The 23,037-nt window shown below is 29.8% G+C and overlaps 2 protein-coding genes across 4 annotated transcripts in view; both read left to right on the top strand.

Moving 5' to 3' along the window:
- Positions 1-18,269, top strand: part of LOC107436644 (E3 ubiquitin-protein ligase RNF13) — a 31,556-nt gene extending 13,287 nt beyond the window's left edge. Inside the window, exons 7-10 of one of the 2 annotated variants that reach the window (XM_043040290.2) lie at positions 7,491-7,611; positions 10,404-10,497; positions 11,047-11,127; positions 15,941-18,269. In XM_043040290.2, coding sequence (XP_042896224.1) covers positions 7,491-7,611; positions 10,404-10,497; positions 11,047-11,127; positions 15,941-16,227 — 583 coding nt within the window. In that variant the 3' untranslated portion in view covers positions 16,228-18,269. Of the gene's footprint in view, positions 1-1,531; positions 1,638-7,490; positions 7,612-10,403; positions 10,498-11,046; positions 11,128-15,940 lie in introns of both variants that reach the window. The other variant, XM_043040291.2, reaches the window with a different exon arrangement.
- A 3,521-nt stretch (positions 18,270-21,790) lies between these two features.
- Positions 21,791-23,037, top strand: part of LOC107436635 (SAM domain-containing protein SAMSN-1) — a 31,929-nt gene continuing 30,682 nt past the window's right edge. The window contains exon 1 of one of the 2 annotated variants that reach the window (XM_016048408.2): positions 21,791-21,895. In XM_016048408.2, coding sequence (XP_015903894.1) covers positions 21,876-21,895 — 20 coding nt within the window. In that variant the 5' untranslated portion in view covers positions 21,791-21,875. The remainder of the gene's footprint in view (positions 21,896-23,037) is intronic. The other variant, XM_043040292.2, reaches the window with a different exon arrangement.

Genomic DNA, 23,037 nt, shown 5'->3' with positions numbered 1-23,037 from the left:
CATTGTTGTTATTAGGCTTTTACTTTCATGACTTTATGAGTTACATTGTTTTACTTTTTCTTTTACATAGCATACTATGTCTTGTTAAAAACATGTATGAATACATGCTTTCCTTAATTGTATGTTAATGTTTTTTGCTTTTCAATTGATTATTCAACAAAATAAATGTGCAAATGAAGTGTATTTGTTTTTATATCTTCCTGCACTGGGAAAATACCTACAGATTTTTTTAGCATCAATTTTCATTTTCTACTTCTGTTATTATTTCAGTCTAATCTTATTAAAGGAAGTTTCCAAGCATGTGTTTCAGTTGGTTGTTTAAAGCAATGCTTATGTTAATTTTAAGAAACCATAATTTATTGCATAATTGTATCACTAAAATTATTTCTAAGTAATTAATTACCGAGTCTAATCAACTGCCAGTGATTAATTAAAGTCTATAGGCATTCAGAACAATAATTTGCTAAATTATTTTATGTATTTTTAGGGATTACATTATATAGATTAAAACTACATTTAAAAAATGATAATAGAAGGCGCAAATATTTAAAAAAAAATTAAAATCCTTAAAAGGTATACAATTACTTTTTTAAATTTAAATCCATATGGGATAACCAATTGTTAGAAGCACTTGAAAATAATTTCTTACATATCTATTCTAACTTTGTTCAATATATAGCCTCATTTTTATTTAATTGATTATTGAATAACAGACCTCAATCAACGACCGAGCTCGTTTTTATTGTCAAGTTCATCATTATATTGTATAATAGCAAAATTTTTCAGATCCTGAAACAAACTTACTGTAGAGTGAATTAGTACTCATATTTTATGTAGCTTATGATTCTAGATTTTTTGCTTTTAGGTGAGACATTTCTTTAACTTTTTTTTTCTTCTGAGAACAGGGCTGATTGTGCTCTGGAAAAATCCGGATTTCCAGATTTTTCCCTAACACAATCCGGAAGTTTCTGGAAATCCAAGGTCCAGTTTCAAGAAATCATTGATCACATTTATGTATAAGAATTCTTGTAAATTTTATTTAAAAATATTAGAACTAGAATTTATACTAGGCATCTCTTTCATTTGTAAATATTTTTCTGGTTGAATAATAAGTATAATTATAGTTTACTTAGAATTTTATGTTTGAAAATATCAATGATTTAAGTTTATGTAGACATTAATTTTTTTAAATGCTTCATTAATGGTTTTAAGATTAATTTTCAGGATTTCCGAGCTGGGCTCACAATCACCCTTGTGAGAAGAAAAATTATATTATTTATCTTTAATTATTACTGTTGTGCTTTATTGATGTTTATGTTATTTCCTACCATGCTTGCCTTGCTTCTTTATCATACCTTTCTTATTGTGTCATTTGTGTAATTCTTCATTACTTTCATTACAACAATATTAATGACCATTACTTTTGTAAAATTTAAAAGACTATTATTACTTTTCTCTCAAAAATATTAATTGCTATAAATTGATTAAAAATTATGCAATTTCTCTTTCGGTATGCATTGTTTTTCTTCAGTTGTAGGTTACTGATCTACCCCACTATTTTTGATACTATTTCATTCCTTTCAATGATGGTTGCTGCTTTGGCTGGCCTCATCGTAATTATTATGCTTGCTTTTTTGGTAAGTTTCTTTAATTTGTTGTGTTAATCCAAAAGCAACCTCATATAGGATAATTTCTTTACTATCTTTAAATTGAATTGTACTGTTAGAAAACTTGCCTAAATAGCTTTGAGAAGAATAAGAGTTTCAATTTTATTACTAAATGAATTGCCATTAATCACTCACAACAACTAAGTGATAATATTTTCGATTAAAATTAGATATGGGGCATATTTACTATTGTTTAAATAGTTGTAAATAAAGAATCCCAGCAACAGCCTGTTGTGGACCAGGGGGTCATGGAGATTTAGGTTCCACAATTTTGTGACCAACAGCATGATTGTGGCAATGTGATTAGCATTTTGCACATGCTGCCTTTACTTCCCAGACAAGCTGGTACCCATCGATCTGAAGCTGTGTGGGATAAAAATCTGGGACTAAGAATATAAACCTTGTTCTTCCAAATGACAGCTAAAATCCTTAACCATTGAGCCATTGCAGTTCTTTAAATCATAATAATAGTCAGAAATTGTGGAAATTAAATCACGAACCTTTTTGCTCATTTTACGATGAGTATGAGTTTATGTTTTATGAAGTATAGTCAAATCACCACAACAGCCAAACTTTTGTTATTCTTTAATTATTTTATAGTATATAGCATTGATACTGAAATCTGTTTATATCATCATTAGTGAGCTATTCAAGCTTTCATGTTTTTGTGCAATTTTGAATGCATTTTTTATTATCACTGCACATCTGTGACACTTGACTGCTATAGAGATGTAAGGAAGGTAGGGACATCTTTCACATTTTGTGTTTTTAAAGTTACAATAACCCTTCACTTATGCACCTTCTCTTTCATATATCTTCCTTATTTATGTGAATATTTTTAATGATCTCTGTCAATGATATTGTAAAACATTTATGAACCTCTCTAAATAAATATGTAACTAATGTGTCACAAAAATTTCTAAGGAAAAAACTTTTAACAGTGAACATATCCTGTTGTAATTTTAAGCAAAACATATTGCTCAGTGCCGTGCAGTGAAGATTTTTATCCATAGATATTTTTCAGTTTTTAGGAGCACAATTTTTAAACATGAACATGAGTTTTGAAGCAGAATATATATTTTTTTACTGAAACTAACCTGTATTGGGGAGCTTAGTAAATTACTATTGAGAATCACAGATGTCTCTACTTTTTATCTGATGATAATTGGATTCTAACCCTTAAATGTTCTCATTAATTGAGCAATTACATTGAAAAATTTCTCTCCCAAGCACAGTTTCTACATAATATAACATGGGAAAAGCTGATATCCTGTTTCAGAATGCAACCAAATTTGACCTAAAATCTAAGTACAGTTAATGGGTTGGTAGCAGGCTGTCTACTTTTCATATTAATTAATTTATTTTTTAATTGCATAAAACTGAAAGAAAAGTTTTGATTGATTCGTTGGCAATTAATCATACATGAAAAGTATATTTTTCCATCTCTCTAGTTTGTCTAACACACCTTTTGATATAAATTGTAACTTTTCTAATATTATAAATCAAATTTTGAATTTATTTTAAATGGCACATTATGTAATATCTTATTTTGGGTTTTGTGCACATAAACCTAAAAAAAGTATGTATTTTCTTTAAAGAGCTAGTAAAATTTTTTATCAATCAAAATTTATATTATAAAATACTTACTAAAGATATTATGTTTATGTTATGATTCAAAATTAAATTTTTTATGAAAGCTATTTATTGTTTTATAGCTTAGCAACCATTATATTTTCTAAAAATACTGGTTTTCATAACTGTTTTTATAACTTGAAAATTATCAAAACCGCTGAATTATTATTAATTTTTAGTATGAAATGGTTTCAATTTTGACTTTGAATTTTAGCTCTAAATATTATTTTTTGAGCTTAGAAAATTTTATTTAAGTTTATTTGGAATAATTCTTATTGAAGCATAAAATTTTATCTTTGTATATTTACAGCTTTTTCCTCTGTACTAAGCCCATTGTTAATATAATGTGAAATACTTAACTTCTGAAATTATTCAAATTAATTAAGGATTATCCAAAATTCCAAATGTTAATGCAAAACATATTTTACCAAGTTCTAATTTCAGCCATTATGTTAAACTGGTAGGTGGTATACTCTGCTCCAGCACTTCACTCACTCGCAAATCCAAATATCGTTAATCCAAAAATAATGCGTGTAGCCCTTTAGCAATAGATTACAGACCCTTAATTTAAATGATATTTTAGTTTCAAATATGATTATTTGACCATGCTTGAGTTTTGAACATTTAACTAAGCTTATTAAAACTGCGCCGTTAATATAGGCTTGTATGTAAAAACTTTATCTAAAAATTGGGTAGTATTCCATTTTCTGGATTGTTGCAACCATTCATATTTCTAGGGTAAGGAATCAAAATCCATCAAAAAATATGTTTATTCAAGGAAAGTATGTTTTTTGCCTGCTTTTATAACTTGAATTATCACTTGCACTAGTGAATTTGTATTTGTAACACCTGCCTCTAAAACCATTAAGATTGTATGTACATGAGATTTTGATCATTGGATCAAGGGTTATGTGGGTTTATTTTTTTTTTACTTTACAAATTTGAAACTGGTTCTACAATAAGCTGTAGCCAAATTAATTTATTAGTTACTTCTACCAAATAGAGGTAAAACAGTAAAAATATAATTCTTAACTGTTTTTTCATTGTTAGTATAAATTGGTTATTAATTGTTGTGTTGTTGGTTATTGATGGTTTCTTTGTTTACAGAAGCTGGACAGAGATTCAATACATTTTTACAAAACAAGCAATAGATGAAATACTAAAAACTTACTATGATAGCTTGAATTGCCCACTAGTGGGTGGTAAGGGCAGGGTTAGCCATGGTTTATTGTAAGAATTGTTTGATTTCACATGTTCTTTTGAAATACAGCATGTAAAATATCGACAATTTTAGTTACACGTCATCACTAATTACCATAGTTTTTAAATCAAATGTTAATGTGGTATCAGTTATCACTACCTGATAGCTTGCTTTTACTTAATAAATCTTTTCATTGTTTATTTAAAATGTAAGTTAACAATAAGTAATTGGAGGTGTTTTAAATTTTTGGTTTTGTTATTCACTATAACAATAACTTTGCATCATACTTTATCTTCATTTATGTTTGTCTTTTGTCCATTTTTAATGTTTTGTGTCATAATTTTCCTTTTTGTCTTTAGCTATGTCCTTTCTTTAGAAATATTAAACCTATTGCAATATATTTTGTTATTCACTATAACAATATTAAACCTATTTTCAAATATTAAACCTATTGCTATACGTTTTGCTATTCACTATAACAATAACTTTGCATCATCCCTTTTCTTCATTTATGTTTGTCTTTTGTCCATTTTTAATGTTTTGTATCATAATTTTCCTTTTTGTCTTTAGCTATTTCCTTAACAAATATTAAACCTATTGCAACAATTGCTTTTGCCACATTAATATGTTTAATAAAAACATTTATTTATTTTCAGTTTATTTTCTAAGTTTCATATGTTTTTGTTGTTCAGATAGACGTGGTTGATTCATTCTGATTTAGATGAGCTTATTTTTGAAATTTGACAAATATTAGTCAGAGTCTTTGAGTTTTTAAAAGCATTTTTTTCTTTTCATTTTAAAAACCAAAGTAAATGAAAAATTATTTTAAAGTATAACTTCATGTTTCCTAAGTTTGGAAGTCTGATTCTTTTTTTAAAAGTTTTCTTATGCTTTACATTATAACTTAGAGACAAGCAAATGATTTTTTATATTTATTAATTAAAGTTTCGTAAAAATAGGTTTTATGATATATCACTGAAAGGTATTTCCATAATAATTTTTTATGAAAAGAAGATTTGGTGAGGAAAATATTTCACACATGTTAGAAGGAATTAAGCTTTTAAACAAGATTTCTGTGCATTTTCTAAGAAGTTAGTATTACAATATGTTGCAATTTTAATCAAAAATATTAATTAGTAATATGCTCTGAAAGAATAATTTTCTTTAATTGCCTTGCCTCATGTCACCGTTAGGAAGTAGTCATTTTAATTGTGTCAGAAAAATCATAAATTTTTGTTTAAGAGTTATTTCTGCATAAAATAAAGCATTTTCACTATTTCTGAAAAAGGAAATAACGCAGATAATTTATGTGTATAATTTGTTTTCAATATTATAATTTTAAAGTTAAATCACTGGGCAGTTTTATTTGACCCATACTTCACTCATACAAGCTAGTTAATATTTTAAAAAGCTTTTTTATATAGTTGCATTTAGGCCTGAAGCATCTTTGTCTCAAAATTGAATACATTGAAATTTTTTTATTGAAAAAAGGCCTTAAACTGTGTAAATTATAATTTCTGATTGTCCTGCATGTGATGTGTAATTGCCTTATTGGTCTATTGTGTCAATGTTTTAATCGAACTCAAATCAAATTATTATCAACACAGTAATTTCCAAATTTTCTTTTTATCTATTCATGATGACTCATATTCTTAAATGAAGTTCATTCTTTATTTTGGCTTCCATGGAAGCTCTTTATTTCTATAGTTTAGAAGGCCCTGTATAATAGGGTAAATCAGTTTGATAAGAGTTATTATTTCCATTTTAAAGACAAGAATAACAGTTGTAGTTTTTAAATCACTTGTATAAGAAATGACAACTACCTTATTTTTTTACTGGAATAAAGAAAGAAGTAAGCAAAAACTTAAAAATTTCCCAAATTATCTGATGAGTGAATTACTTGAATTGATATAAAGTACAACCAGAGTTTGCAAACAGAGTAACATAATGAAATTGGGTAAAATAATCAATTTACACTGTTTAAGTGCAAACTTTCTTCGGCCTGATTCAGTGGTGTAACTTTGCATTTTAATCAAAGTTTCAATGTAATTAAAGGAAAAATCAGTGACAAAATGTGTTTTATTTTGTATCAATGTTTAATATTTTTCATTTTTAATAAATATGCATTTTTGCACATTATTACTACAACATATAGTTTTCTTACTTCCCTATCTTAAATAAAGTATAATTAAATGTTCTTATCTTTAAGAATCCAAACTTTATTGAGAAAAAAAATGTAATTCAAAATGCTACTTAGCTTGACTTGATTCAAAATCACTAATGAAACAATTTCTTGAAAATCATAATTTCTTTAAATCATAATTTTTTTAATTATATTATATAGATTATATACTATTTTAATTAAGATTCTGGTAAATTTCTTTGCAATTTTAAGCAAGCATATTGAGTAATGTTTAATGGATGTTACAGAAAATACCCCGCTATACACATTAACATACACTTATTCATACAAATTTAGTGTACTTATAAAATGTTAAAATTAGTTATATTATTTTGTTATTAATGTTTTTTTGAACCCCAACTTATAAATTCTAAAATATTTGCCTTAACCTTTAAAAATTGCAATTTTTCAAATCTGTTTCAAGGTTAAAAATCATCATGTATATTTGTCAAATCTAAATATTTTACTATTATCTGTAGATTAATGCATAGGTATGACGTTTTAAGATTAAAATGCATTGTAAATCTTTAATAAAGCATAAGAACTTATTTATATGTAAAAAGAATTTGAAATTGTACTATTTATCTCTTGTGCTTGCAAGCTAAATATGCATCTACAAATATGTATGGATCTACAAATAAACCTTGTAATATTTTGCTTTATTATTATATAAACTTTCTGCATTTTAACCTTGTAGTTTCAATTTCCCTTTTTGACTTTTAACATTTCATTTCTTGCTATTAATCTCTTAACATTCTTCTGCATTTCTAATCCTAATTCTCGTTTGTTCTTAATTCTCTTCTTCTAGGTTCTGGATCCTAATGACACCTAACCAACCTTCTCCAAAATGGAAATATTTCCTACAGAAGTATCGCTTGTTACTTGCCACTTTTCTGTTCTTAGTTATCATTTTAGTCATACCAATTGGTGTAGGTTGAGTTTTTTTTTTTAAATAAATTTTTAAGCCCACATTAAAAAAAAGTGTTTTTTTCTTTTAGATTCTGAAATATTTTCGTAAGAACAATTTTTTTTAAAATTCCTTTTAGAAATCATTTAAAAAATCAGCCTCTTTATGCTATTTTGCATAAAACTGTACCTAGATGTGGCACTAGAAAAACATATAAAAACTATAGGGCAAAATTAGGGCATTGTATTTCTGGCCTTTAACGATGGTAACTTTTTAAAACATGTGACCACTTTTCAAAATTTGAAACAATGAAAAAAACTGTCATTCTTAATGATAGGCATTTCTTTTGAATCGTTTATCAAAATCTGGTTAACATTATGTAATAAAGTTCTTTTTTGAAATGAAGAAAATTTTTTAAAAAAAAGCATGACATAATGTAATTTTCAAACATTGTGAAATGTTCACAATAATCAAATATAAGTTAATCAAATGAAAGTTAATCAAATATAAATTTATTAAAAAGGCATGAAATGTACATAGGGTCCATTTTCAAGAAAAAAAAAGAGGTAATCAGATGGGGACTGGTGTAAAATTCTTTAATTGCACGATTTGTTATATTTAGTTTCCCTATGGACCATTCCAACCATCAATTTTGTCCTATACTAAGAGCTGTAACACATCGAGTACTCTAGTACTTTTTTTATACTTCATTCAGAATCAGATTTTTCATGATTAACATTTTTATTTTTTAATCTATATTTTAATACATTATACTGATACATTTTTGAAAAATGTATTTATCAAACTTACTTTCTGATAATTTGCTTACTTCTGATTTCTTTGAATTGATTAGTAATGCTTGTTTAATCTGAAAGTTTACTTCTCTATTTGCAAATTTTATTGAAATTTTAACTTTTGCTTCTGCTTTTTTTCTTCATTAAATATTATAAATTATATTGAAAATTTTTGTTGGTAAATTAATTTGATATTGAAGTATTTATTTAATATGGCTCGTTTCTTTTTTAAGGAAAAATATGTATTGTTAACATTTTAGCGCTAACAACCACATATGTCCCATTAAACTTTTCTAAGCTTTAAATGATTAAAATATCTTTAACTAAACATGGAAAGTGATCTTATTTATGCTTTATTTGAAGATGTTGATTCTTTTTTAATAACTAAATTAATTTAATTATTTATTCATTAATATTATTTATTATTTTAAGTAAGAATTAATTTTAAAAACTAATAAAGACCCTCAATTTAAGCTTTATTTGATATATTTTGCCTCAGTATTTCTTAAGGGAATAAACACGCAACAGAAAATTTAAGAAAAATAAGAAGATTCAAACTTAAAATTTTCGTGAAAAATTTCAACTTAGTCACTAATTTTTTTAGAATATCTATAGTCATAAAGTAATTTTTTCTCTTCAAATCTATGTTAATCTGTCTTTTATTTCAAATCTGTTATTTAATGTTATTTTAGCTTTTCACAGTTAAATTTCTTGCAAGAAAATTATAAGATGTAGTCAATACAGAGTGTTTTACAAAATCTTTGAAATCAATGAATAATCTTAAAATTAATGTTATAAACATAATTGGCTTTGTTGTTTATTTATTAACTGCAAGGAAAAGCATTGCTCATAACTTTACATTAGGTAGGTACTCAGTTTAAAAACAAACTCCTCATATAGGTTGTGGGTGATCAATGACAGAAATTTGTCTTTACTGATGAGAAACTGTTCTTAATTGAACAAAACAACAATAGTCATTATGATATGATACAGAATAATCAGCAGATGTCCCTGAACTTTCTTTCATTATTAAATGGCATAAATGACCAAAATCTGTTAAAGTTTGGAAGAAGATCTGTGCCAGTAGAAAAAAAACCTATTCTACCGTCTATCTCAAACTCATTTTTGGATGTGCTGTGCTTCTTTACTCATGTAAACTTGCTAGAAAGCTAAAAAGAAATCAATAACAGGATACAGCACGACCACCAGCCAGCACGCATGGCGAAACGCACTTAAGAATGGTGTATGGCACATTTTCTCGATTTTCTTACAACACTAGAATGGCCACCATCTTATTCATTGGACTTGCATGCATACTGAAATGCAATGAAATTTTTTTTTTGGTTCATCTTGGACAAAAAGGTTTGTGTTAAATCTTATAAGACTTTTGCATTCCTAAAAATTATCCTTGTGCAAGGAAAGAAATAAAATATCAGAAGGGGAGTTGCGACCCATACTTGAAAATTTTGTGGCATTTACAGCTGTACATTAAGACCAAGGGTGGTCACTTAGAAAATTTGTTAATACGTTACAGATAATGATGTTCTAATGTTTATTTAAAAGTTTAGTTTTGATATTTTTAACTAGCATAAAAACCGTATTTCTAAGTTATCTATTGTCTCCCAAATCTAAGTCTATCTGTCAAATCTGTCTATCTAAGTTAATCTATTGTCTCCCAATGAATCCAAATTTTTTAACTCTATGCTTTAACATTTCTGTACTGGTATTCTTAAAGCAATTGAAAAAACAATCTAACTTTCTTAAATTGTTTTTTCAAATCAATTTAATTTAACTTTGATTGTGGCAATATGCAAACGGAACAATGCTATTCCACAGAATAAGCACATCAGAACAATCTATCATCTTACTGTTATATCATCTTGATTATTTATTTTATTTTATATTCCTAATAACTAATTATGGTTTTTGTTATATCTTTTCTTAAATCTGTAATCATCATTATAAGTTTTAAAATTTCTTCTAAGTTAAGATAAAATGTTTAAATTAAAATTATTTATAGATCCTAAAGTATGTTCAACGGTCTCATGCAATGCAGAACTCTATTCTTAACACAAGTCATTTGGAACAGTTGGAAACTGCCAAATTTAAAACAGGTAAAATGATAACCAATTTATTTAAATGGAATAATTGCAATTATTATGTATTTTTATTTCACATTTCCATAGGCTGCAAAAGTACATATACTGTTTTTCTGAAAACCTTAAAATGGCAATAATAATAGTTTATGGTCTTACTTTTTTAGAGAAATAAATTAAAATGTTTGAGTCTTGAAATGAAGAATTATTTATTGTAAAATATGCATATTTAATTTTAAAAAAAAAAAAAAAACAACATAATACTCAACTCTGGATCATGTAATCATTCAAAAAATCCCCTGATCCACCCACAAAGAATTCTCAAATTTAAGAATCATTATTTTTTAAATTAATAACAGTGAGTGCTAAAGGGAGATTATTTTTGATCAGTTTTTTTAAAAAAATTCCAAATCACACTAAAATCAAAAACAGCCTAGCCCTACGTTTTTAAGTATAAGGTTTAGGAACAATTAGTTTTTAAATTTGATTCATGATATTTGTATCTATGGTATATTGTTAACTTTTATAGGGTAATATTACAATTAAACTATTAATGTCTTTTTTAAGGGGATCCGTATGAAACATGTGCAATTTGCTTAGAAGATTTTAAAGTTAATGAGAAGTTACGAATTCTTCCTTGCTGTCACGGTATGTTTGAATTTATTAATTTCTTTAAATACAACTTATAATTTTGCTGATTACATGTGCATGTAGTTTGATGTCATTTAATTTTTTACATAATCTGAGCACTAGTTTTTGTGAAACTGACTTTTTTTCATAGGTTCTTTTTTAATGTTTTTATGACATTCTTTGAATTAACTCTTACTGTTATGTGAAGTGTGTATTTGACTTACATTCTTCACACTAATATGCTCATGATGCTAAATCCAAAGTGCAAAGTGAAGTTCTTAAATCTTGTACCATTTACATGATAGGAATACTAACCATGAATCTAGTAGTAATTGGTGTCATGCACTCACTGTATTGTGAGCTAATCATGGTTTCTTTTCTATTTCTGGACACCATTTTTATGATCTTCGCTTAGAGATGCTGGACTTCAAGCAGGCACCTAATATAATAATTTCTGCTCCACACTTTCTGTTCCACAGTAAAATGGTCATTGATAGAGGTTGGTCATTCTTAGAGGTTACCTCCATTTACTTCAAAATTGTTATCAAAGGTACATGACATTGGTACTTTGTAATAAGAAATATGGAGTTAACTTAAAGAATGATATCTGTATGATACTTAACTTTATAATCGTTTTTTTTCAGATTTTTGTATGGCACAGTATGTCCCTTTTCAGATCTTGTACAGTGAACAAAAAATTAATAAATAAAAATAAAATAACATCCTGAATAACTTTTGTTCTAAATGATACCTTTCAAAAAAATTTTTAATAATTATTTTCATTATTTTTGTTTAATATTAGTCAAAAAATTTTGAATGGTAAGGTATACAAATTCTTATATCATTTTAAACTTTGTAAATGTATAAGGCAAAATGAAAAATTTTGAACAAGATCAGTCAAATAATTCTTGATAAATAACAGGGTTCCCACGGTCCTTGAGAGTCCTTGAAAGTCCTTGAATTTTTTTGTGCTAAATTTAGGTCCTTGAAAGTGCTTGAAAAGCGTCTTAGGTCCTTGAAAAACTTGATAGGTCCTTGAATTTGTCCAATACTGTCGGCGGCCCTTTTTATAAAACACCCGCGGATCTTTCTCGTTCTTTCTGTTTTGTTCCCGAGCTCTCTCATGTGGTTTTTAACACCACCGTTTCTAACCGGGCCTAGCATCTTGGTGTCTGCCAAGCGCGCGGAGCACAGCAGACAATCAATGTGTTCGGGGCGAGACTCCACTTCATCTTCTGTCGCATAAGCTTAGATCTTCTTTTTTCTTATCGAAACTGGAATACTCTCGAATTTCGTAACAATATGTACCTTGTAGTTTTCAATAAATTTGCCGTTTTACCATCCGCACTTGTCCTTACGTTTGCGTCATTTCAAAACTTTATTGTAAAGCGTATTCGCAAAGGCACGGCTTCGTATTTGTGTTATGTAGTTTAGACTAGTTATGCCTGGGAAGTGCTATTTTAATCCCCAATGGATGGATAATCAAGCTTATAAAGAATGGATTTTATCGATGCCCGAAAAGAAGTTCAGAGCCAAGTGCCGATTATGCATGAAGGAGATCGATATCGCGAAAATGGAAGAATCTGCTCTGAAATCACACATGAAAGAAAGGTAAAACAAAAAAGCAGTCTCATGCCCTGAGTTCTCTTTTTCCAAAGACATCAACATCTAATTCATCTGGTGTAAATACTCCTTCAACATCGTGTGCCCCATGTGAAACAGAAACTTTAGTGGCCGAGGTAACATTGTCTTCTTATCTGGTCAAAAGGAATGTGCTTGATGCTGAAATTCTCTGGAGTCTGAAGTGCATCACTAGTAATTATTCATGTAACTCCTGTGAAGGGATTAGTAAATTGTTCTCCAAAATGTTTGCTGATAGCTGTATAGCGAGACAATTTTTTTGTAGTGCCACAAAGTGAGCCTATTTGGGCTCCTTTGGATTGGCACTATACTTCAAAGGGATTCTTATAAATGAGCTGAAGAATGTTGATTGCTACACTGTACTCTTTGATGAGACGTTAAATCAGTCTCTACAATCTAAGCAGATGGACATTATGGTAAGGAATTGATAATAAAGTTTGCACTAAGTATCTTACCTCCCAATTTATGGGTCATGGAACTGCAGAAAATATTTTGTCCTCTTTTTACAAATGCATGGATGATGGTTAAAAGCTCTCTAAAATACTTCAATTATCCATGGATGGACCCTATGTCAATTGGAAATTCTATTAGAAGCTTCAGTGTGAATTAAAAGAGAAATATTCCCACCAGGTCATATTCATTGGCAGTTGTGGATTACACATAACGAATAATGCTTTTAAACATGGTGAAAATGGGATATGTTCCTTCTAATTTTTATTTTCAGAAAGAATTGTTGCTGCATAACATTTAGAGAAGGTTGTGTAAATTATGGATGAATAATTTCAGAAACGATGTTTAATAGAGGAGAGGAGGGGGTTATGGAATAGTCATGGAATATGGAATACCTAAGATTTAGCTCTGTCTTTCATGCAGCCTTCACATGGAAATACACAGGATTAAAGGATTTCACCATTAACACCTCATTACCATTAGTTATAGATTGTGCTGAAAATGATTTTGTGAATTAATATGTAAAACCAGTAGGGTTGTTTTTAAAAAAATATAAATTTTAGTCCATAATACATATACTCTCTTCTCTCTATATAGGCAAAGCATTTAGGTATTATATTTGAAATTAATTATTGCCACAACAAGCATTGTTGCTTCTAGTAAAATAGAAGAGAATAATTTTTAAAATTGGTCTTAGATTAAGGTCCTTGAAAATTTTGTTGAGGTCCTTGAAAAGTCCTGGAAAGTCCTTGAATTTCAATCTCATCATAGTGTGGGAACCCTGAATAACCATTCAAAAATACAGAGTTAACATGTCTTATATACGAGTTAACATGTCTTATATACTAGTGAATTGCAGTTGTAATTTTGTAGTGGTAGATACAGTACTCCCCCACCAGAATTATATCTGTGATAGAATTCGATGAATGGATACCTCTAGTTGAATCATTGCTGTTTTTGTGTAAAGCCGGGAGAGTTGTATTAAGACCACCGTACTTTCTGAGTGCTGAATGTGAGAGGTGTATTAACTTCACGGTCATAGTTGCTTCTGTGTTGCCTTTAGCAGTCGAGTGTATGCGTTGTGCGTGATTGAAACTGAGCAGCAACAGCGCTAGGAGGTGGATGATGTTGCAGTCACAAGTAGCAAGTCAACTGTTCAATGTGGACCATCCAACTAAGTAGGCGTATTCAGATCAAAGTGGGCGTTACTGTCAAGATAGGCATGTTCATATCGAAGTGGGCATTACTGCCCAGGTAGGCGTGTTCACATCACATCCGGGTCACCAATGTGGGGTGGTATTATCGACAATGTCAACCGCCATCTATGTAAAGGTACCCCACCATAGAATCGAGTTAACATTTCTTATATACTAGTGAATTGTAGTTGTAATTTTGTAGTGGTAGATACGCTACACCGTCAACATGGTTTACTCCCCCTGAAAAAAATCAATAATTATGAAAATTTTTGCATGAAATTAGTTTTGGATAGTTAGTTTCATTCTATAGAGTAGGAATTTTCATTGCTTTTAAAAGTTCTTGAGAAATAGCTGAATATGCGAAAAGTAAAATTAGCACCAAGGAGCTTAAGCTATAAAACACTCTCTTGACTAAATTGGTCTATAAATTTGAGATTGTGGCTACACTTCATAAATTTATGGCCAAATATCCAAATCCGTCGTTAAGAGTTGTTTATTTGATAAAAGTACGATTATGATTAAGTTGATAAAGGTAAGTTTTTGTGTTTGATTTTGTAAATTAATTTCTAGTTGGTACTAATTATTAGCATATTTTAAGTCTGTCTTATTAACAACTAAGACTGTTTTTAAAAAAGTTTTGTTTATTAAGAGAAAGTATGTTTTTGTGTCTTATTTTGTAACTTAAAATATTGTCTCCACTTATTAATTATCATATTTGAGAACACCCCTAGAGTCATAGAACTGATCATTAGTCAAAAGTTATTCAGGTTGGTCCATTTTTTATTTTGCGCATTGTACATCTAACACTAAATTAAGTCATCAAAAATTGTGAAAATAAAATTTGTTGAAAGTGTAATTGAAATCAAACTTTTAAATATTGGTGTTTTCATGCACAATTTAATTTGTGTAATGATTCTTTTTTCTTTTTCAGCTTTATCTATCTTGTTATGAAATTCTATTTTTATAAAATCAGTACTTATTGCTAATGAAGAGCATTTCTGTTAAATAGAATGGCCTTTTGAAATGTGTGAACATAATCTAATATAAAATAATTAGTTTCAAGAAAGAATATTAAGTTTTAATATAATTTAAAAGTAACTTCTGTACCCATAGTTGTTAACACAAAAGTTCCCTTCATATTTAAAGTGGTATCAAGTGGCAATTTAAGTTAAACATAATTTGTTCAATTTTACCTTCACTTAAAAATTTTCTCCTATCAATAATTGGATTTTGTATATAAATTTAAGTTGTTTGTTTGTAGTAGTGAAAAAAATCATTCTAAATTCAATTTATTAAATCTATAATTAAATGTTTGATCAAAAAATTTACTATCTCTCTAAAACTCTAATAAAATTGTTTCGATAAATTGGAATAAGTTGGCAAGTATCAGTACCTAACCATGTTCTGGTAATAATATTTAAATTTAAATATTTAAAAAATTTTCGAAAAACTCTTCATAAAAATATTATTCTTAATAATGAAATGTTATCCATTTTATTCGTTTCAGTATCATCTTTGTTAGTTTTTATTATTCTATATTGCAGCTTATCACGCTACTTGTATTGATCAATGGTTAACTGAAAATAGACGAATCTGCCCTATGTGTAAAAAGCAAGTTAATTTAAATCAAGAATCAGCTCAAGCTGAAATCTCTGCTGTTACCAATAATCAATCAGAAACAACTCCTTTGCTCAATTCAGAAATTCAAAGATCTGCTCCTCCGCCTGACAGAAGTTTCAGAACTTTGTCAAATGCTTATCAAGGCCGTCTTCATACATTGCCTTTTAACATACGACAAACATCGCTTGCAAATCACAATAATTCTGTCTGAGATTATCTCAGTTAGTGATAGAAATTATACAATTAGATTATGGACAAAATCGAATTTATACTTTTAAAAAATGTCTTTTTTTTTTGACATTGAATTCAATTTTTAAAAAATGTTATTCTCATTGTCTTTTACCTACCTCTCGTATTTATTCTGTATTTGGAATAACTTTTTATTTTTGTATGTTTTTAACTCTTCTTAAATTTATTTATCTTTTTATCTTCATTACAATGTTAAAAAAGAATAAAATTTTTGAGAACGTTTCTTTGTAAATAAAGTTTCAATATATATGTTTTTAATGATAGATGGTTTCTTTAAAATATCTAGTTTGTGTAGAATTTAAAAAAAAATTTTTTACTTCCAGTTTTAATTTTTATATCTGTTTAATTTTCTTAAAACTTATTTCTGTTATGTTCATTATAGTTTTAAATTAAATATTTTCCAAACATTTTCCTATGAAGCAATATCAGATGGTACTCTATGGATTCAATCTATTCTTAATATTTATTTTTTATGTAAAATTTATTTTCATTCCTCATAATTTTTTATTTTATTATTGATTTGTATAGTATGAAAAGAAATTTTGTAACACAAAAATGCTCTTGAAGTTAACAAAATAGTTTTTTTTTTAGTTCTTTTAATACAATTACATTTGTTTTTGAAATTAGTAGTTTTCAGAGCATTTTAAATTAAATTGCATAAAGACTAAACATATTTTAGCTATATATTTCGATTTGTGTTTTAATACTTTTAAGGTATTTCATTTATTGAAACTTCTATGTGTGCTTGTCGCTACTTTCATCTCATAACTGAAATTTTATGTATTAAGGTTTTATTCAACATACTTTTTGTTTGAAACATTTTGTCTTAGTTTGTGATAAATAACTGGCCCTTTTTTAATCTGTATGACCCTTTGGAATTAAGTTAACATTTCTCGCTAGCTTGTTACCATTTTCATTTCAAAACTGCTTAATAATTTTATGTATTAATATTTTATTCAACATTTTTGTTCGTTTGAAGTATTTTGTTTTAGTTTGTGATAAGCAACTTGTTTTTTTTTATAAATACATGACTCTTTGGAATTAAATTATAATTCCTTGTTTGAAAATTTTTTAAACTTTTGCTAGTCAAATGTTTTATTCAATCAAATTTTTAGCAAATGTGATATTACTGTGCATTATCAGTTTTATTAATTCCACTATTTTTTACTGCTTATGTTTTAGTAGAAAATTGCAATTGCGTTAAAAATTGCTCACTTTTTTAAAACTTTGTGGCACATTTAAGGAATTAACAAAAAACTAATCCATATGTTGAAACTTGTAGATCAAACATTAAAGAAGACGCATATTTTAAATTATTTTATTTTTACACCTTCTGTTTATTACACATCAGCTATCACTACAATATCTATTGATTTAGAACGAATTTTTTTTGTTTTATTTAACATTTAAGCAATTGTTTTATTTATGTATTATAATTATTTGTGGGTTAAATGTGTTGAAAAATAATTGTATGTAAAACTTTTTTGTGAACTTAGATGTTTCCTTTGCACTGAAATCAATGCTTAAGTAGAATTAGCAAAAGAGATATTTACAGTTTTTCTTAAGAGCCTTAATATTAATGAACATTCTTAATTTTTTTTTTTACGCTCAAATTTTGTGCCAAGTGAAAAAAACTTGTGCTGAAATTTTTTGTAAATATGTACAATATTTCTTTAGTTCTCTATAAATAGTAAAAGTTTTTTATTTACTTTTTAGAATTCAAAAAACTAAATGTTTCTTTTTTTTAGCATTTGATTAAAATAAGTGTGATCTTTCATTACCCCAACTTTAGTAAGCTTTTTTTAAATATCTGTGGAATTATTTTTGAAAAAAAAAATACACTTCTTCAGGTGTTTCTTTATGATTTGTTGTTGAAATTTAAAAGTATAAAATGAGAGTATTTGTACAGCTAAAAATTTTATGATTTATTATTATTTAAAATTTTCTAAGATGTGCTATTTTTATATAAAAGTGTTTTGAATAAATATATCTTTTTAAAAGTTATATTTTCTTGTATCTACATTTCACATATAAATTCAATATTTTTAGGTAGATTGTATTTTAGATTTTTGTTACTCAAGAGTTTTTTTTTTATACTAATATCTTATGGATACTAATTTTGAAAAAGTTGAGCTATCAATTTGACAAGGACTTATTAATCTTACCTTTTAATGAACACCCAAGCCTGGATATATATGTGAAACAATCAATAAATAGATACAAATAAGCAGCAAGTTGGTCTTACCTCAATTAATTGCTTTGGAATCTCCATGGCTGTGTAGTATCACTCTTCCGCCATGCATTCTGAAGCGTGATAGTAGTCAGGGCCTGATCTAAAAATGCGGCTACCCTAGGTACAGAACTGTCAAGGGACCCCTGCTCATTTCTTTAAACAAAATTTACCTGTTCTTTAATAATAAAGTGTTTTTAAATTGCCGTTAGATGGGGTGACTTAGTGCAAACTGTCATTTTTTCAATTTTTGTGTCGTGCCATCTAGGGGTATTTTTTTAAAGCTCGGTATCAACTGATTTGAGTTGTCAACATAACGAACTAATGGTTTACCAATAACTGGTAATGTAAACATCATCGTTCTTGGAAAATTGTGAGCTCAAGTTACAAACAGTTTCAAATTTTTTAGCGTTGCAAAATCGAAGGCTGGAAAGTCTGCTCGGTTGAAGAAGTTCTAGTTATCCTGGCCAGGAAGGTAGGTTATACTTCAAAAGTCTTATCAATTGAGATAACAAATCGTGCATAATTTTTTGTTTTTAATTATTATAATGTTAGTAATTGAAAAAATGACAGTTTGCACAAAGTCATCCCAAATGACGGTACTTATAAAAAAATTACGATATTTTTGCAAATTTGAGCTTATATTTATTTTAATCTTCATTTACACATAGTAATTCTAATAGATAAGTCTTAAGCAAAAAAAAAAAAAAAAAAAAAAAAAAAAAAAAAAAAAAAAAAAAAAAAAAAAAANAAAAAAAAAAAAAAAAACAAATAAAAATTATTAGGTTTCCCTCAGAAATGAGGGAACCCAATGAAGAGGCCTCTCAGGCTTTACGAAAAACCAGGCATTGATGGGAATAGGTTGAATCTCGCCGTAATCCTGGCTGTATCCTTGTGCTGTCCTCTCATTTGTGTTGCCCTTTTATACTAGAAAGTTCTGCAAGTCGTTCTATGTATTGAGCCTACGAACTTGCATATGTATGTGATACGATACGGTACGGTGCTTTTATTTACGCCGTACTAGAGCTGCTCAATGAGCTACTGACGACGGTCTGATCCGGGGACAACACACATACGATACATCCCGCTTTACAAGGACACATTCACAGATCGTAGTTTTGGCTTGAACCAGAGTACGATGAATCTCCGATCTAGCACCCCCAGAGGTATTGGTTTGTTATGGGAACTTGGAGAACTTTGTGACCCTAACAAATTTAGCGTGCGGCAGTTACCATTTTGTGCACGGGGAGTATTCGGTTGGCGGAGATCGATTTCACAACCTCTCGGATATGAGCCTTACGCCCTACCAGCCAGACTATCACTGCTCCATATGTATGTGAGTAAATAAATAAAGTAAATGTTTTTTTTTTAAAGCTATTCGCTTTCTCTGCTGCAGTCTTGTATTGCATTGAGTAAATAAGCTTAAATGTGCATGCGTGAATAAATAAATTTAAATCTTAAAGACTGGGTTAACCGATAGGCAATAGTCCCGGATTGCGACAGAAAAGTTCGAAAGTTCATGCTCTGTAGTAACGGAAATGTTTACAAGCAAATACAGTATTTCAATTGAAGTAGGAACTTCACATTAGCTAAGCGATTGCATGCCATTAGCTTGTGCTAAAATCTTTTCTAATGATTTCGAATCACGAACTTCTATCCTTTTCAGTTGAAGTTCTCGATCGTAGTTTCCTCAGAAACTCTGGTTTCACCAAATTGAATTTAAAATCTATTGAAATTGTCCTACTTCGGTTTAGTGCAGTGTTCCCCAACCCCCGGTCCGTGGATCAAATGATACTGGGCCGCTGAGCCTGAACATTCACTCTCCCAGTTGGTGCACGATCACCTGTCCTTGCTTTTAAAAGATTTCGAGCGCTACTTTCCAAAAACAAAAGACCCACAAACTGGTAAGGAATAAATCTGCGATCCATTTGTCAACAAATCGGGCTAATCTAGCATCAGAATACCCCAAGATTGCCACCACAGAACTTAAATCCCTATTGGCATTTCTGACAACCTATCTGTGTGAAGCGTGGTTTTCTGCAGTAACAGCAACCAAAACAAAGCAACGGAATTAACTGGACATAAACAACACAATTCGGGTGTCATTGTCTCCGAATACCCCCAGATGGAACCGTCTCATTACAAAGAAACAAGCTCAGGGTTCGCATTGATTTAACGTTCTAGCAAGTTAAAATGTTAAATCACTTTATATTTTGTGTAACTGTATTTTATTTTGAAGGCATGATTAAATACAATTAAATTAAAATTAATAAATCAACCCCCCCCCCCCCCACAGCGGGCCACGGTAAAATTATCAAAAGTTGACAGGTCTGCGGTGATAAAAAGGTTGGGAAACACTGGTTTAGTGCATGCATGATGCTTGCTTGTAAATAATGAGTTTTCTCAGTTGTTCGGGGCTCGAGCCAGTGACTTTCTTTGTGATAATTCAAGACTTAATTTCTCTGACACCCTGGAGTCCCGCAGTGGACTGATCGTTAAGACACGGTTCTCATCAGATCACCGAAGTCAAGCATCACTGGCTGCGGTCAGTGTGCGGGTGGGTGACCCACTTGGATCAGTCTGCGTAGGGGCCGAGGGTGTGCGGTATTGGTCCTCGTTAAACTGTGCTACCGTAAAGTGCTCGACTTCGCGCGCAGGTCGTTGGGCTACCGAAGCGGGGGTGCCATCCCCTCTGCAGAGGATCAAAATTGTGATGGCATGTCTTCGGATCATCCTCAGGGATGTTTCCCAGACCGTCGCCAATAGCCCATTGTGCAGCTCTAGTGCGACGTAAATCAACAACAACAACAACACCCTGGACATTTCGGAAGTTTTCGTAGCATCATAAATCGGTTAGAAGTTATTTGGGGCTTCTTAGACTGAAAGGAAGTGTGGAGGTGGCGGGTTCGAATCTCGCCGTAATCCTGGTCGTATCTTTTTGCTGCCTTTCTTTAGTTTGTGCTGTTGTTGTTGTTTATTTACATCGCACTAGAGCTGCACAATGGGCTATTGGCGACGGTCTGGGAAACATCCCATAGGATGATACAAAGACATGCCATCACAATTTTGATCCTTTGCAGAGGGGATGGCATGTCCGCTTCGGTAGCCCGACGACCTGCACGCGAGGTCGAGCACTTTACGGTAGAACAATTTAACGAGAACCAATACCGCACACCCTCGGTCCCTACGCAGACTGACCCAAGTGGTCACCCACCCGCACACTGACCGCAGCCGGTGATGCTTGTCCTTGGTGATCTGCTGGGAACCGTGTCTTAACGATCAGTCCACTGCGGCGCTTCAGTAATAGAAACACAGGGCTATAGGTTAGCGCAGAGAGCTCGTTGCACTATTCTGCAATCTCGACAACTATAACAACCATTATGGCGCACAATATAATAAGGTATGTAAACATTGTATGAAGAATTTACTAATGACTTATTATGATTTTAAATTTTCTAAGTTGTGCTATTTTTCTATAGAAGAAATTTAAATAAATATATCTACTGTTTGAAATTTATATTTTATTTTATCTGCATTTCCCACATAAATTCACTTTTTTACCTGAAATTTTCTTAAATATCTTTCTTATGCATTGCTTTGAATGAGAATTAATCTCATAGGAACGAAAAACCAACAAATTTCAAAATTTCCTTCCCAAAAAGCCCGGTTTATTCCCGGGAATAAACCGGATTTCATAACATACATATTAATCATAATTTGCTAATTTGGCACTTGGCGATTTTCCAATCATTGAACAACGATAAAACATCATAGATGAAACAGTTAAATCTGCACCGATTTGAATGCTAATTTAAAATTTAATCTAATTTAAAATTTGAAACAACAACAAAATATAGTGTGCTCAAACAAATCTAGAGTAAGCCACAAAGTTGAAATTACCAATTGTTTTTTTTTTTTTTTTTTTTTTTTTTTTTTTTTTTTNAAGCGAATTTTTTTTTTTTTTTTTTTTAAATGCCACAATACATGCAAATTAATCAAAGAGAACTTCTACATTGCCTAATCCTAAGTAATCTTCCCATAATTTATTTTCATTTTCTTGATTTAAAAATTTATTTTCATTATTTGAAACTTCATGGATTACTCTAGGCTTGTCTGAATTCACTTTTTTTATACTGTAAATTAGTAATGGAGATAAAAGAGAATTGGTGACGCAAAGTTTCTCCTGTGGTATAGCGTACTCAAAATGTATGCTTACAAAAGTTGACACAGCTTGAAATGCACGTTTACGAAAATGGGCACGGCATTTAACTCCATCTTTCAAACTTCTTTAATCTGGGCTCATGTCCAAGAGTTCGTGGGTTCGATCCCCGTGTAGTAAATGGTGACTGATGCACGTTAAATCTGTCGAGTCGTAAAGTCCTCCATGTTCCCATTACTAATCAATACCTCTGGGGGTACTGATCCAGGAGTTTCCTTGCCTTCTGGATTGGTTCAAAATTCCAAGGCTATGGAGTTGAACATTAGTAGTCGTAAACACAAAAATTGGGTCGACGGTTCAACGACGATATATATATATATATA

The sequence above is a fragment of the Parasteatoda tepidariorum genome, chromosome X2 (genome assembly GCF_043381705.1).
Source record: "Parasteatoda tepidariorum isolate YZ-2023 chromosome X2, CAS_Ptep_4.0, whole genome shotgun sequence".
Taxonomy (NCBI): domain Eukaryota; kingdom Metazoa; phylum Arthropoda; class Arachnida; order Araneae; family Theridiidae; genus Parasteatoda; species Parasteatoda tepidariorum.
Note: the sequence above shows the minus strand (reverse complement) of the source record. Positions and strands in the feature narration are given on the sequence as shown.